We start from the raw sequence: 15,574 nt of genomic DNA, 5'->3' as shown, positions 1-15,574 counted from the left end.
TGTGTGCACACACACTTGCATGTGAATATACACGTCTCAAATGCATACTCGTCACTCAGAATTCCAGTTTGAGTCATCTGAAACATGCTGAGCTGCTTTAGATGAAGTTATTTGGAAGAGCTTTCCAAACTATAGCCTTGCAGAGAGAAAATCTTTTTGGTTCTCTTCACTTTAAATATATTTGTATTTTTATAGGCCCTGCATAACACAAGACTATTATCCTCTTATGCATCTATTGATCCCAGAGTAAAACATCTCTGTTATACAATGAAAGTCTTTACAAAGGTAAGCATTATTCCAGATACTGAAAGAAAACCCAATGCCAGTCAAGTGTGGTTTAACTATTTTTTTCTCTTCTTCAGATGTGTGATATTGGTGATGCATCTAGGGGCAGTCTGTCCTCCTATGCATATACTCTTATGGTGCTTTATTTTCTTCAGCAGAGAAACCCACCTGTCATTCCTGTTCTTCAAGAGGTACAGTACATGTTTATTTTTTGCACAGTTGCATGCTCACAAAATAATTTCGAAACAGCAAGTCTTAAACTTGATGGTCTAATACATCTGTTCTTAGATTTATGAAGACCAAAAGAAGCCTGAGATTTTAGTTGATGGCTGGAATGTCTATTTCTTTGACAAAATAGATGAATTGGTGAGTCTCTTCTTTTGCATATGTAGCCTTAAAGTCTCCCCTTCTTAAACATACTGCCACATTACCTAATGGATACATTTACATTCTGAAACTACATGCTTAGTAACAATTCTTTTCTCTTTTCCAGTTGTTAGTTTAACATGATACCTTGATAGGCCCAGGTACAATGAAATATTTGAACAGTGGTAAAATATTAGTTCTGTGCCAAAGATTATATGCATACACTGCAACTGAAAGTATTCTATGTAGACAAAGTCTGTGTGCATTGCTATTAAAATAAGTGGTTTACATATGCATCAGAAATAGCTGAAGAACTGAAGGGAGACTCTTAGTATCTGAACAGGCAGCAAGCCTGGGTGTTCGCTGTCGCAGAGCAGAGTTAACAAAGTAGTTTCTTTCATAATGTCTGATTGCATGGTTTTGTGAGGTTTATTTTTAGTAGGACACATAGTATGCACTTTGCCACTGGTTATGCTGTAAGTTATTTCTGATGGTGGTTTATGTGTGATGGAACACATGACATGTTACCAAAAGAAGACAGATAGTAATATTCAGCTTTGTTTTGATGGCTGATCCTGCAGTTGTGGATCTAAGAAACCCTCAGTTAAGGGGTTGTTGTTGTTTTGCGGGAGTGGGGGGGGGACGTTCTGAGATTTGGAACAAAGATAATGTCATAATGTGGAATGGAAGGTTTTTGTTTTGCATTCTTGATTCAAGGGTGCAACTTCATCATTGTAACAGCATAGCTATAGATATTCTGTTGAAGGTCCTCTTGCAGAATGAAGCCTCAGTATGTTATGGGAAACATACTGGCTTGCACTTGTGATGTATGCAAGGGTGAGCAAATTTTGAATTTCACAATTTGGGGGGAGGGTCTTTAATAAGCTCCTTGAGGTGGCCCACTTGCACACCACTTCTGCTGCCTCTCTTTGTTTGTGAAGGTCTGAAAACATGGTAAAGACATGCTGTGAATCATATTTAGCAGTGACAAAATGCTTCTGGTGACTCTGTTGGATAAACATGCAGAAAATTCAGCACCAGTTTCCTTTCCCTTCCTTAAACTCAGGCATACATACATGTGGACTTGTACACAATATTTTCACTTTCATGCTCAGCAATTTATTCCTCAAAGACTGTTGCCTGCTGCCACAGGTACTGGATGGCTGGTGCTCAGTCGCATGTTTGCTTTGGAGGGAGAGTATAAGGAGGAGATCCCAAAAAGCTGTCTCCCTTTGGCTCCACCCTGTTCAATCCAACTCTCACTATCAGCTGTTTTGCTGGAGGTGTCAGAAGTTAGACAGTGAGCAGGTGAAGGTACTTAATAGTTCCCTTCCTTGACCACTACAGCTGCTGGTGGATGAAGTTAGATTGAATATGGCTGGATCCAGGATCTCATTTTTATAGTCTGGCAGCTGGCCTATTGGAGTTGGACCAGATTCAACTGGCTGGGGGATGGGTGGATGTTCTGGATGCCAGATGAAAGTGTTGAAAGGCTTAACATTGTCGCTGTTTCTTCACTTTTCATTTCAAAATGGAATCAGCTGCCAAGAAACACACTCTGTTGGATCTAGTAAGGACAAATACAAGCCTGCGCCCAAAAACACAGCATGAGCTCTCAAGGAAGATATTGCCTTCTCCACTTCTGTGTTCCTCAGACATGCAGGGCAGTGGCACCTGAGGAGCACAGAGGCAACAGCATGAGCTTTTCTTTATAGCATAGCAGTCCATTGGAAATTTGCCAGCAGCCAGGTATTCTGACTTTTTCTGATATAGGCCTTGGAGTAGAAGAAGGGCATGGGTTGCATTACACAGCTTAGATATCTTACAGTGAAACAGAGAATTATGTGTGTACAATTATATGTTCTCAAAATACTACAGTTATTTGATATTTCATTGTAGCTAATTGGTTTGAAGCACTGAACACTGAAGGCATTGTATTTGTGTGTTTCATTTGCAGCCATCATTTTGGCCAGACTTTGGTAAAAATAATGAATCCATTGGGGAGTTATGGCTAGGACTTTTACGATTTTATACTGAAGAATTTGATTTTAAAGAGCATGTTATCTGCATCAGAAGAAGAAATTTACTTACAACATTCAAGAAACAGTGGACTTCAAAATACATTGTTATTGAAGGTATGAGAGAGAGCTTTCATTTATGAGAGAGTTTTATACCAACGGGTGTCGAACTCATGAGGGCCAAATCTGACACAAATGAGACCTTGTTGGGCCGGGCCTTGTCAGGTTGAGTCAGGCCATGTCGAGCCAGGTCACATGTATACCTATTTAAGATCAGGTAGCAGAGATATAAACTTTATAAAGGACACAGACAAACACATTAATTTTTTTTTAAAAAATACTTAGAACATGTTTAAAACGTTGGCACTTGATGGTCTTAAAGGTGCTTTCTTTGTATTTCTCCCATGGGATCCAGGGAACAGGGCAAAGAAATGTGGCTCTTTCCTTCCTTCCCCAGGGGACTGAGGGGAGGAGCCTCAGGTAACTGAGAAAATAGAGGTTTTGCACTGTAGCTCCTGTGCAATTGAGCAAGCCTGGTAAAGCAAGATGTGATGCAGAAGGAAGCAAGAGAGAGGGAGAAGGAAGCAGATGACAGCTGGTTGCTCAGGAGCCTGATAGAAGCTTTCTGGGGCCCTGATACGGCCCCCGGGCCGCATGTTTGATACCCCTGTGTTAGTGTATATTTATGCTGCTAAAGTCAAATTTTATATACCATATAGTCAACCTCTTGAGTATCATTTATCTTAAAGAACTACTTTATCTCTTGTTTCTTATTTACCTCATCCTGTTTTGGAATAACAATTATTTAACTTCCATACCTGTTTGTATAGCAGTCTGATCCTAGCAAATTATTGTTATGAGCAGGGCATAATAGCTGCTACGCCATCTATGTCTTTGAACAATTATTGCAAGTAAGTGTTGACATTAAACACAGAGGGGGAGAGTAAACAGAAAGTGACAATTAACTTGGTGTATAATTAAGTTGGTGTTTGATTTAGGTATTTTGCAAGTGTTTTGTACCCTGAACCTGCTTCAACTCCCATCTCCCAGGATGTATCCTGAATTTCTGATATAACCAGAAAGAAGCCATCATGGTTTTGGCTTCTTGTGTATTTTGCTGGCTAATTTGCAGTGCCTCAAGCTATCCCTTGCACAGACATACTTTTTTTAAAAGTTCTCCATACCAGCTACCAAGAGCTGTACAAACCACCATTAGCATAGCTGCTGATCCTCCACCCCTTTATTCAGTCCAGGACACCCTTTCCTGTTAGTCCTTTTTCCTTCATACTTAAAGTTGCTGTGCTTCAATTATCCCTGCTCCTTATGCTGAATCTTGAAACTTTTAGAGCTCTACCTTTTCCTCACTGAAAACTTTTCATTTTCAAAAAGTTCAGTTTTGTCTGCATGTTTTGTTTTGTTTTTTAATGGGGTGAAATCTTTTTGATTTTGTATAGTGCATTCCACTGGTTTTCAGTCCACTGGGCTCTTGTTTGTTCATATGCTTTATATATATTTTGCTGAAGTAACATTCTTTTTGCAGATCCTTTTGACTTGAATCATAATCTTGGAGCTGGATTATCAAGAAAAAGTAAGACTTCTTGGTTTAAGTATGCTGTACAAAACTACTTCTCATTTTCCCATTTAAACAATGTTTTTTTATTATTATTCTAGTGACAAACTTTATAATGAAGGCTTTTATAAATGGCAGGAGGGTATTTGGTATCCCAGTAAGAGGATTTCCTAAAGAATACCCTTCCAAAATGGTGAGTATTGGGAATATGACAGCATGAATATGTACAAATAATTTTTTATTCCTGGACAACACAAGGGAGAGACAGTGGATGGAGAGAGGCAGCCAGTGGCTGCCTGTAAACTGAAAGTATCTTAATCTTACTGTGGTTTAAATATTCTACTAAAGCTAGTTAGTTAGAGATTAAGAACCCATCCATTAAGATTAGTTAGGTAAATACTTGTTTTTTCTTACCAAGGAGTTGGGGGAAGGTACAGTTAGAGGGGGGGGGCGTTGTGGGAGAGTTGTGATTAAATTATAATCTAAAATGGCTACTATAATTCATTTTCACTATCAAAAAGGTAACCAATTTGTCCCGGATGCTCTATGGATTTTTCGGGCTACAGTGATTCCCCAATTACTATATGGGTTTCCCGTGTGGATTCAGGACCTTAATAAAAAGGTTGATCAAGTTAAGGCAATCTTCCTACACCGTATTCTTGGCATTCCCAACTCGGTTAGTTATTTCACCTTATGTGCTGAGCTGGGTCTCTATACCATAGAATCTAGAGCTTGGATTGCTGCTATTAAATATTACATCTTTATTTTCAAACCCTCCAAATAGTCTTATTGTTGCTTTACCTGCTGACCCGTATGTTTCTAAATGGTCCCAATTAATACGGGAGAAAATTAACTCTTTAGGTATTGATTTAGACTCCCTAGCTAACTCCAATGAAACCTATATATTCCGAACAATTCAAAGGAGAATCCTGGACATTGATTTACAACTTACAAAAGCTGGAGCAGAGGGGATTTGTTTCCTCCATTTCCTGGGCCTTGCCTTCTCTAGGCCTGAGCCTCTGTGGCTCAGTATATTTCAAGCTTAACAATACCTTCTCAACGCAAAGCATTTATGATGGCCAGATTCAATATATTCCATTCGGCTGTGGTTACAGGCAGATACAAGGGTATCTCCTATGAGGAAAGACTCTACAAATGTCTCTGTAAAGAACCCAACTCTGTTCAGCATATCCTCTTAAACTGCCTGCTGTTTACTCAGCTATGTTCATGTTTGATTAGTCCTCTTTTTCAACTCTCTAAGACTGTGACCAATAGAGGCATTGAATTCTTGTTAGAAGACAAAAACCCTGAAATGATTGAGCAGGTGGCAGAGTTCCTGACAAATGTACTCAGGGGGCCAAGAAAAAGTGGAAAGAAAAGAGGGAAGAGGAAAGGGCAGGAAGAGTGAGTGAGAGAAATAAGGTGTATCTATGATTCCTCTTTGGATAGTTAAGCTTTTTACTATAACCATTTTAACTACTGTAATATTTGAGATTACTGTTCCAAACTTTTATCACTTTGTCCTATTATTGTTACTACACCGAGGGGCTGTTCAGACGCACAGTATAATCAGTTGTGGCTGCTGTTTCATACCAGATTAAAAGTGGCTGATCAGACAGCAACATCTGCCTCCCGATATTAACTCGTAGTATCCCCCCCCCCCTCTGGTCCTTCTCGGAACCAGAGTATTTTGTTACCTGTCTGAAGGCTGTCCTGGAGCAAAAGAAGCCTCAGACATCCGGTTTACAGTCGCCTTTTTTTTTTTTTACTACTTAGCTATATGCGCATAACCGCATAATGTTTTAACCTACGCGCATGTACTTGATACAGAAGTTGCAGCTAGTGCAAAATGAGGCAGTTTGAAATTAAATCAGAAGAGTTTCCAGCTTCTAAAATTAAATCAGAAGAGTTTCCAGGCTGAAATTAAATCAGAAATGTTTCCAGCTTAACATTAGGAAGAACTTCTTGACAGAGCAATTTCTCAATGGAACAGGCTTCCTTGGGAGGTGGTGGGCTCTCCTTCCTTGGAGGTTTATAAACAGAGGCTAGATGGCCATCTGACAGCAATGCTGATCCTGTGGTTTTACGGGGAGGTATTTGCGAATTTTCTGCATTGTGCAGGGGATTGGACTAGATGACCCTGGAGGGTCCCTTCCAGTTCTATGATTCTATGAATGTTGTGGCTTCAGATGTCAGATTTATGTCCATTTACTCTTTGCATCCTCCTGGACTGAATCCTCCTGGATGGAATTGAGACCTAGGTTTCCTGTCTCATTACCAACACTGGTATCTCCATGCCTACTACCCCTCAGCATACCACACCTAATTCAATCAAGCCTGCTATTGTCATTCACCTGCTATTGCCATTTGATATCTGAAATCACCTTTATATAGTTTATATCTCTGGTACCTCATGCTACATTTTATCCTATGCATGGCCCAGCCCAACAAAGTAACATTTATGTCTGATCCAGCCCTTGTAACAAATGAGTTTGACACCTCTGCACTAAACCTGTGTGGCACAGTTCCTGTATGCAGTATTTTACAGAACAAAGTTTGAGTTAAGTTTTATTTAAGGTATATGCTTTTGTGTGCATGGCCCCTTCTTCAAATACAATGAAATAGAAGTTACCAGTCCATAGGTAGAGGGTGAGCAGTAAATTAGCATACAATATAATGAAGATGTTAAACAGATTCAAGGGCCAAGCAGGAATAACAATCTTCGTTCATAAAGTTACCATTTGTTTGGATTTAATTGGGGGGGGGGGGCATAATGAAGGAAATAAATATGTCAGAATTGGAGACTGATGGGCAGATGTAGTCTTCATTCTGGAATGCTGAAAATAATTAACTGAGACCCTGCCATTATGTTTCATCCATCTCCTCTCAAGCATGGAGGCAACCTTACAGCATCTTCTTTGAAGTGGGGCAATTAGCTGTGCAGATTATTTCCTCTGTGTGCACCCAAAAGCTTATACCTTGAATAAAACTTTCTGGTCTTAAAGGTGCTACTGGATTCAAACTTTGTTCTGCTGCTTCAGCCCAACACAACTACCCACCTGAATCTAAGTATTTTACAGCCTATTGTATTCACCATTACTGAAAAAGTACCCCAAATCAAGTTATATTATGCCGTTACGTTCATATGATTGGGAATTAGGGTTATTCATAAACCATTGGACTCAAAAATAGTGACAATAACAAAAGCATATGTATACTCTGGGTAGTCTTATCTACAAGGTGTCCCTTGAAGATCCCTGTGGTTTGGCATTCCTGTGTGCATGAAGTGGGATAAACAGAAAAAGGTCTAGGCTTATAATTCTGGAGGTCTCTTGGGTGATTTTTCTAGAGTATTACTAGAATTTAAATTAAATTCTAGGAAAAGCATGGTCATTTAAAATGGTATGTATGTTCTTTATTGGGTAAAAATAATTGTTCTTTTCAGTGAGTCAAATGCTAACAGTTATTTTGTGTATGTGTGTTAGGAATATTTTTTTGACCCAGAAGTCCTGACAGAAGGAGAATTGGCTCCAAATGATAGATGTTGCAGAATTTGTGGTAAAATAGGACATTTCATGAAAGACTGTCCTATGCGGAGGAAGTGAGTACTTTTCCTGTTTGTCTAGAAGCAATCTGCCTCTGATAGTATCAATATTTTTAAACTTATGTTCCAAGTCTTCTAACTGTTATTAAGAAATTTGGAGCATTACACTTGCATTGCACTGCTGCTCTTTTGAAGTGTACGTGCATGCTGCATGCATGTCCATGTCAGATGCATTTGTTTGGTAATTCTAAATATTTATAGCACCCTGAATGTGCAACTCTTGGAAAAACTCTGTAACTGTGTAAAAAACTATTGGTGATTTTTTTCACAAAAATATTTGGATTAAATATTTCTCTAATAAAAATCAGAAGCTTCTAACAAAAGATCCCTTTTTTATGTTACTAATTCTGCTTCTACCAATAAGATACTACACTTGGACTTTGTTATTCGTTTGCTCGATGAATGTCCAGTTTACACAAAATATAAACGTTTTTGTGCATTCATTTATAGATATTCAGTGTATACCTTTACTAATAATGATCTTCTGATAGAACAGTGATATGAAAATGCCCCCAAATAACAAAGGAGTGGGGAGCTTGATTTCTTTCGCAAATGATATTGCTGCAAGGTATATTGGCTGCAAATTACAAAGTGAGGAAATGGAAGGACAAAATGGAAGTAATAAATCAAACCTCAAAAGCTTATAAATCCAATTGCAAAAGGATTATGACTGCATTGACTGTCTGTTTTTTCTAGACAGCTAAGATAAGAGTGTAGCATATGGGGAATTCTCACTTTTAAGATTATAATTCATGCTATGTTCTCTTAGACTAAGAAGACGGCATGACAGTGAAGATTCCAAAAACCAAAGGTATACAGAAAACAAAGAAAAAAAATGTAAAGAGGACAAAGAGACACCAATTAAAGCTGCAGACCGAGACGTTTTGCTGAAGGATGGGAAATTACAGATATGTATGCCTGATAAAACCAAATTGGGCAAGGGAACAATGGAAATAGCAAAAGACAAGACTACTAAGCTACCAGTAGAGAAATGGAAGCGACAAGAGGACAGGGATTTAAGAGAGAAGCGCTGTTTTATTTGTGGAAGGGAAGGCCACATTAAAAAAGAGTGCCCACAGCACAAAGTTGCTGCAGGTATGAAATCTATATGCAGTCTAATGCTAATATTCTGCTAAAGTACCATCAAGTCACAGCCGATTTATGGCGACTCCATGGGGTTTTCAAGGCAAGAGACATTCAGAGGTGGTTTGACATTGCCTATCTCCACATCATGTCCCTGGTATTCCTTGGCGGTCTCCCATCCTTGCTTAGCTTCCAAGATCTGATACTGGGGACTCCTGAGTTTAATGGGTTTAGAAGGGTGTGACTCTGTTTAACATTACACTATAAACCTGTTTTTGTTCAGCTGTGGTTTCTCATTATGCCTGAATTGAAAACTTGCAGTCTGTTCAGTAGTGCAATCTAGGTACATAGTCACCTACACAGAGCAGCAAAAAAACCTGGCTGACATCAGAGGCATTCAGTTGTTAAAGGGTTTTTTCCAGGATATTCTTGCCCCCTGTCTTCTCCCTGCAGGTCCCCCTCCCTGCTAGGGGCGACTCACCAAGTAGGATACTGCAGCTTCAGGAGGGGGAAAGGCAAAAAGCAGAGGGACAAAAATATTTTTATTGCTTTTATTCAGTTTGCCAATATGTGCAGTAATGGTTCCACACAAATCATTGTTGCAGTTGAAAACAGTTCACAACCTACCTGCTGCCAAAGCTTTCTCCCCATGAGGCCATCTCTCCATTTAGAGGAGTAACCCAGCCATATGTGTTTATTCCTAATTTTTTTTATTTCATTTCTGAGAGGAAACAAGGCTAGGGAATGTGGAAAATGACAAGAGAGAAAAGGCATATATGAGGGCTGTAAAAGATCTGTTTCAGATCTTTAGGGAATGCACTGAAGCATCTAGACCGTTGGTGTCAAACTCATTTGTCCAGGGCTCTTTTTTTATTTTTTAGCAGGAACGCAGTTCCAGCTGGCTTGGCATCAGGGTGTGTAGCCTAATATGCAACTGAGTTCCTGCTGGGCTTTTTCTACAAAAAAAGTGAAACAATGGTGATGTCAGAAGGTGTGGCCTGATATGCAAATGAATTCATGCTGAGCTTTTTCTACAAAAAAATCTGCATTTGTCCATTCATCAAAGACAAGCTGGCTTAAAGCATCAACGCTTTATTTGCAAGGAGCTTCAACTGGCCATAAATGCTGCAGAAGTGAAACTGCTTGATCTCCACTTGATTGAAATACATTGCAGCACAAAGTTGCACAGAAAATACGAAAAGGATTTTCCATTAAGGTCTCTGAACCCAAGCAGACCAATCTTTCTGGGTGTGGAGACCTTAATGAAAAATCCATTCTGCATTTTCTTTGCAAGCCCAGCTGAAGCAGGCAAAGGCAAGGCAGAAGGAGCTGGGAATGTCATCAGCAGCCTCAGAGTTTCATAAGGTGAGGGCAGGTGTGTGTGTGGGGGGGGATTTCTGTGGGTTTGATCTAGACAGAATCAGGAGGGGGACTGATTGGCTTATGTGAGACCAGCCTGAATGTCTCTGAAAATTGCCCTTTGCCTGCCCATTTATTGCAGCTGACCAATAATGAGGCTTTTGCCAGTAGTGTGGCAGTGCAAGAGAGCTCCGAATAATATGTGATTGATCTTGGAGACAATCAATTAGATTAACTGGGATTTTCAAACAAACCATCGCTTGTATGGCTGGGTGCCTAACTAAGGTCATGCAGTCACCTTAGTCACAGCTGATCCATGAGATCTGGATAGAGCCATGGAGAAAGGTGGGAATGTGCATGGAACTGATGCAAACCAGCAGCTTGGGTCCTTTACACCTGTAAGCTAAATTCCAGGGGCTGCAAACATTTTTAAACAATCTCTTCCTTTTACTTCTACACCATGCATTGACCTTATTTATTGTGAACCAAAGTTTATTCGGTTTCTTTAGTTCCCCAAATATACTATTTGCGCTGTATTTTAAACACTAAAACATCTCATTTTAAAACCTTCCAGTGGGTTAAAACGCCTGCTAAACTTTTGCTCAGCTGTATATGAATAAATAGTTTGCTGAGGGGGAAAGTGTAGATGACTGGGGAAGGCAATGGCAAACCACCCTGCAAAAAGTCTGCTGTGAAAACGTTGTGAAAGCAACATCACCCCAGAGTCGGAAACAACTGGTGCTTGCACAGGGAACTACATTTTACATTTTTTATATGAATGAATTCCTAAGTTTGTGAATAGATTCATTTTAGAAGGGAAATAAAATCTCATTTCCTTTTACCATTATACAATTCTTTTTCCCTACTTTCTTAGGTGTTTTGACATCTGAAGGTTCATGTGTGTCCCCTTTATCCAGTTCTGTTAAACACCCTGGTAAATTAAATCAGGTAAATAATGTAGTATATTCTTTTTTAAGTGTCATAATTCATATTACATATTCAGTTAGATCTGGGGCCCCTAATGTGGTGCCTGTGGGTACCATGGCATCTGCCAGCGCCTTTCCTGGTACCTTCCAAGTGTTTTTAAAAAGTGGCAGGACCAGGTATGGCTTTTGCTCACCAAGGTGTCTGATTGACCACTGGAAGATTGACTAGCTGTTCATATTTTAAAGAAAATAAAAGAAAATGTTGCTTTGGAAGCAGCTGTCACTACTGCTTTGGAAGCAGCACAATGATCTTCACTGTCTAACTGAAGGTAAGTTGTGGCAGCCATTTTGTGCCTGTGTACATCACACTTTATCAGAATTCTAAAGGTGCCCCACAGGCTAGATGTTTCAAGTAGTATACTGTTTCTGCATTTAGTGATTATGAGTTTCAGACCAGAAACTGGGAGACCCAAGCTTGAATTCCCACTCTGCCATGGAAGCCTGCTGGGTAACTTTGTGCCGTTCACATACTCTCAGACTAAAACAGGGGGAAAGGAGAATAATGTAAGTTGCTTTGGGTCCCTACTGGGGAGATAGCCAAGGTATAAATAAATAATATTTTTTTTAAAATAAAATTGCATAATTCAGTAACTAACTTCATATATTCATCCATTCTTTAACCCTTTTTAAGGGACTGTTTTTTCAGGAAGAAAGAAAGAAACAGAAAGGAAAGATATTCTTGAGTCCCCAGTCAGGTTTGTAACTTACACTTTTTCTTTTATAGCATCTATTATTTATAAGTTCATACACACCCCACCCTTTCCCTGGTACACCCATAGAGTTAGAGGTTTAAAGTTTGGGTTGGGCAGGCTAATTTCCCTTGGCAAGTGGCTAATTACATGGGCTCCAACAAAAGCTAACACACATTTTAAAAGAAGTTTTATTACTACTTAGATGCTCAGCTTTCAAGTACTTTAAAACCTATTTTTCCACAACATACTGAAATGGCATCTATTTTTCTATGTTCACCTACTATGAGCACCTTATAGGCTTCTCCAGTCCTTCATAAAATGTATGTTTTTGAATTGCTGAAATATTGTTCTAAAATATATTCTGTACAATTTGTAATCAAAACCAGTTGTGTCATAGCATGCTGAAGTCATTGCTTGTATGCATCACAGTGTCTTTGATGATGCTGATGATGAAGGGTATGACTTCAGATTTAGGATATACCTCCTTTCTTATGGAAGAATAGCTGTTTAGAAATGTGTACTGGACAAAGTCATAATGGGTGGCATGGAATGATTTACAGGAGTTCTTAAACAGGGGTCCCCAGCCACTAGACCATGGACCAGTCCTGGTCCGTGGCCTGCTAGCAACCGGGCCATAGAGCAGCCCCGCTGCCCCTTTCTCCTGGGACCCAGATGGACAAAAGAGGCAGTGTGGCCTCGCTCTGAGACTGCCTCCCCTTGCAGGCTGCAAAAGGAGCAGTGCTGCTACAAATTTAGCCTAACCCTCATTTATAGGTGATCGGCAGGGGTCATCAGGTGATCAGCAAGGGTCTTTAAATGGGAGGGGGAGGGAAATTGGCCTTCTGCTGCCTGGCCATCTGGGGGGGGGTGGCATAAACAGCCCAGTCTCCCTTCCATTTAAAGACCCCCCCATGGGGGCAGGGACAGGCACAATTGGGGGGGCAGCCTGGGACGGCAAAACCCCCAGTGCCTCCCCCCCCACACTGGTCCATGAAAAAATCGGTCTTTGATGCTAAAAAGGTTGGGGGCCACTGTTCTAGAAGTTCTGAGAGACTTTTAGTTCAAGTTTAGCTAGTATCCAGTTTCTCTTTGTGGCTGCAGAATGGTTCCTATCATTGTAAACTAAAAAGACATTAATGGAAAGTTGTGTACATTGCTTCCTTTGTGGTTATATTTTCAATTAAGTGATATTTTCTCCTCATACACAGGCAGCCTTTCCAGTAAATACATGACTCAGGGAAAAGCTTCACAGAAGAGGCCCCATCAAGATTCATGAGAGACTGAAGCAATCGTTTACTTTTGCAATACAGGCCATCCGTTTATTTTTGTTTATAATCTCCAGGTTCACAAAACAGCAGCACAAGCAGTCTTCAAATTAAGTTTGAAGAGAATGCATTTTATTTTAATTAAATTGCTTAAGAGGAAAAAGCAGTGGATTTTAATGTTTGTTCTTACCGTGAATTTCCCTGCTCATAATAAGTTTGAGCATTTTAATAGAAAACCATGATGTCTGTATTTACTAGGTAAAACATGTAGATCAGGGAATTCCCCAATCCAAGCCACATCAAAAAGTTTTCTGTATTCAGCCTGAATGTTTGAGTGCACTTAATGGTGTGCAAGCCAAATATAGCATCACCTTCAAAATATTATTTTTGAAGGCTAAAAAGGGGTATTTATTAATGATGAGCCTTTACTGATTTCTTGTGTTAAATGTCTGAAACATTTTTGGACTGCTACTGCCATAATTTACAAATATTTTAATCTTTGGGGAACTAAACATTGACATTAAGTAAACTTTTATGTAAAGTCTCTGTGGAAAAGCAGTGCCATTGAGTGAGTTCTTCCTTCAGTTGTTTTATGATATGCTGCTTGTCCTTGTGCACAGAAAGACTGAGAAGCTGGTTGGTTGTTTTCTGCTGCTATAATATATTTTCCCATTGTCTATAACACACATACACATAAAGAGAAAAGCAAAAGGATATGTTGGCAATTTAAAAAATACACTGTTTTATTGAAAAATAAAGAACCATTTGCTAACCAAGGATTTATTGTCATCAAGGCTTAACGTCAGGATTTTCTGGAGATGCTACAATACCTCCTTTCAAGGAAACTATACAGCATAAATTTAAGCTGCTGTTATTTATGACCTTGAAATAAACAGCCACATGAAAAGTGTAATTTCCTACCTGCTTCTTTGTATTATTTGAATATTTCATAAGACTTTTTAAAAATACATAGGGAGCATTTGCTGTAATTGTGTTCCAGTCTAATAACCTTAAATGTTTTCAGAGGAGTTTTATAGTCAGCCTTAATTTAAAAAAAAAAAACACAGCTGTACTAGAACACTTGCCCCAATGCTGAAATCTGTGTCTAGAAGCAGCTCTACACATTTAATAGCAACTGCAAGTATAAAGCATGTGAACTGAATGCAGAAATTAGCTACCTCCACTGCATTTCTTTCAGTGGAAAGTATATTTCCATCCAGCATGTATGGGTATGTATCCCAATGAAATAATGCTGTGTGAGAATCTTGCATTAGGCTGCACATGATCAAAGATCAGCTAAGTGGTTTACCAGTTCAGATTACATACAAATATAAAATGAAAATACAATGATTAAAATTCACAACCTTTTAGGTATAACTGATTATAGATAAAAAGTTACTAAAAGAGTTCAAAGATCTGCTTGCTTATGGCCAAAGCCTAAGCACAGAATTTGGCTGCTTTAGAGGTCTCATTAAATCAACTGCCAAGAAGGAATCCACATTTAATCACTCTCTGTGTAAATAAGTATTTCCTTTCGTCCATCCTGATTATACTATGCATTACCTTGAATGCATGCCCTCAAGTTCTAGTATTTTGAGAGAGAGAAACAAAATTTTCTTTGTTAATTCTTCACCTCATGCATAATTTTATAAACTTAGACCATGTTCCCTCTTAATTGTCCCTTCTAAACTGAAAGGTCCAGATCTCTTCAGTGTTTGCTCATAAGGAAGGTGCTCCAACCCCCTAATCATTTTGTTTACTCTCTTCTGGACTTTTTCTAGTTCTGCAGCATCCTTTTAGAGATATAGTGACCAGAACTGTATTCGGTATTCTAAATAGGAAAAGGAAAGGTCCCCTATGCAAGCACCAGTCATTTCCGACTCTGGGGTGATGTTGCTTTCACAACATTTTCACAGCAGACTTTTTACGGGGTGGTTTGCCATTGCCTTCCCCAGTCATCTACACTTTCCCCCCAGCAAGCTAGGTACACATTTTACCGACCTCGGAAGAATGGAAGGCTGAGTCAACCTTGAGCCGGCTACCTGAAAACCCAGCTTCTGCCAGGGATCAAACTCAGGTCGTGAGCAGAGCTTAGGTCTGCAGTACTGCACTATATACAGGGGCATTATATTATCAGCCACTTTACTGTCCATCTCTTTCCTAATAATCCTTAACATGGAGTTTGTCCTTTTTTACCACTGCAGCACACTGGTTTGACATTTTCATTGAACTATCTACTATGACCCCAAGATCCACCCCCACCTTCCCTCCACACATAATCAGCAATTTCAGACTACATTTGCCTTTACATGAATTTGGGATTTTTTTGTTTGTTTCAGTTTACAT

General features: G+C 39.4%; 1 protein-coding gene across 1 annotated transcript in view; it reads left to right on the top strand.

The window, feature by feature from the left end:
- Positions 1–14,141, top strand: part of TUT7 (terminal uridylyl transferase 7) — a 66,459-nt gene extending 52,318 nt beyond the window's left edge. The window contains exons 19-29 of the mRNA XM_060235443.1: positions 196–285; positions 363–476; positions 574–651; positions 2,609–2,786; positions 4,210–4,257; positions 4,341–4,432; positions 7,725–7,840; positions 8,613–8,938; positions 11,160–11,233; positions 11,903–11,966; positions 13,172–14,141. Coding sequence (XP_060091426.1) covers positions 196–285; positions 363–476; positions 574–651; positions 2,609–2,786; positions 4,210–4,257; positions 4,341–4,432; positions 7,725–7,840; positions 8,613–8,938; positions 11,160–11,233; positions 11,903–11,966; positions 13,172–13,239 — 1,248 coding nt within the window. The 3' untranslated portion in view covers positions 13,240–14,141. The remainder of the gene's footprint in view (positions 1–195; positions 286–362; positions 477–573; positions 652–2,608; positions 2,787–4,209; positions 4,258–4,340; positions 4,433–7,724; positions 7,841–8,612; positions 8,939–11,159; positions 11,234–11,902; positions 11,967–13,171) is intronic.
- Positions 14,142–15,574: the final 1,433 nt, after the last annotated feature.

Source organism: Heteronotia binoei, chromosome 4, assembly GCF_032191835.1.
Source record: "Heteronotia binoei isolate CCM8104 ecotype False Entrance Well chromosome 4, APGP_CSIRO_Hbin_v1, whole genome shotgun sequence".
Lineage (NCBI taxonomy): Eukaryota > Metazoa > Chordata > Lepidosauria > Squamata > Gekkonidae > Heteronotia > Heteronotia binoei.
The sequence above is the reverse complement of the archived record's forward strand: the minus strand, read 5'-3'. Positions and strand labels throughout refer to the sequence as shown.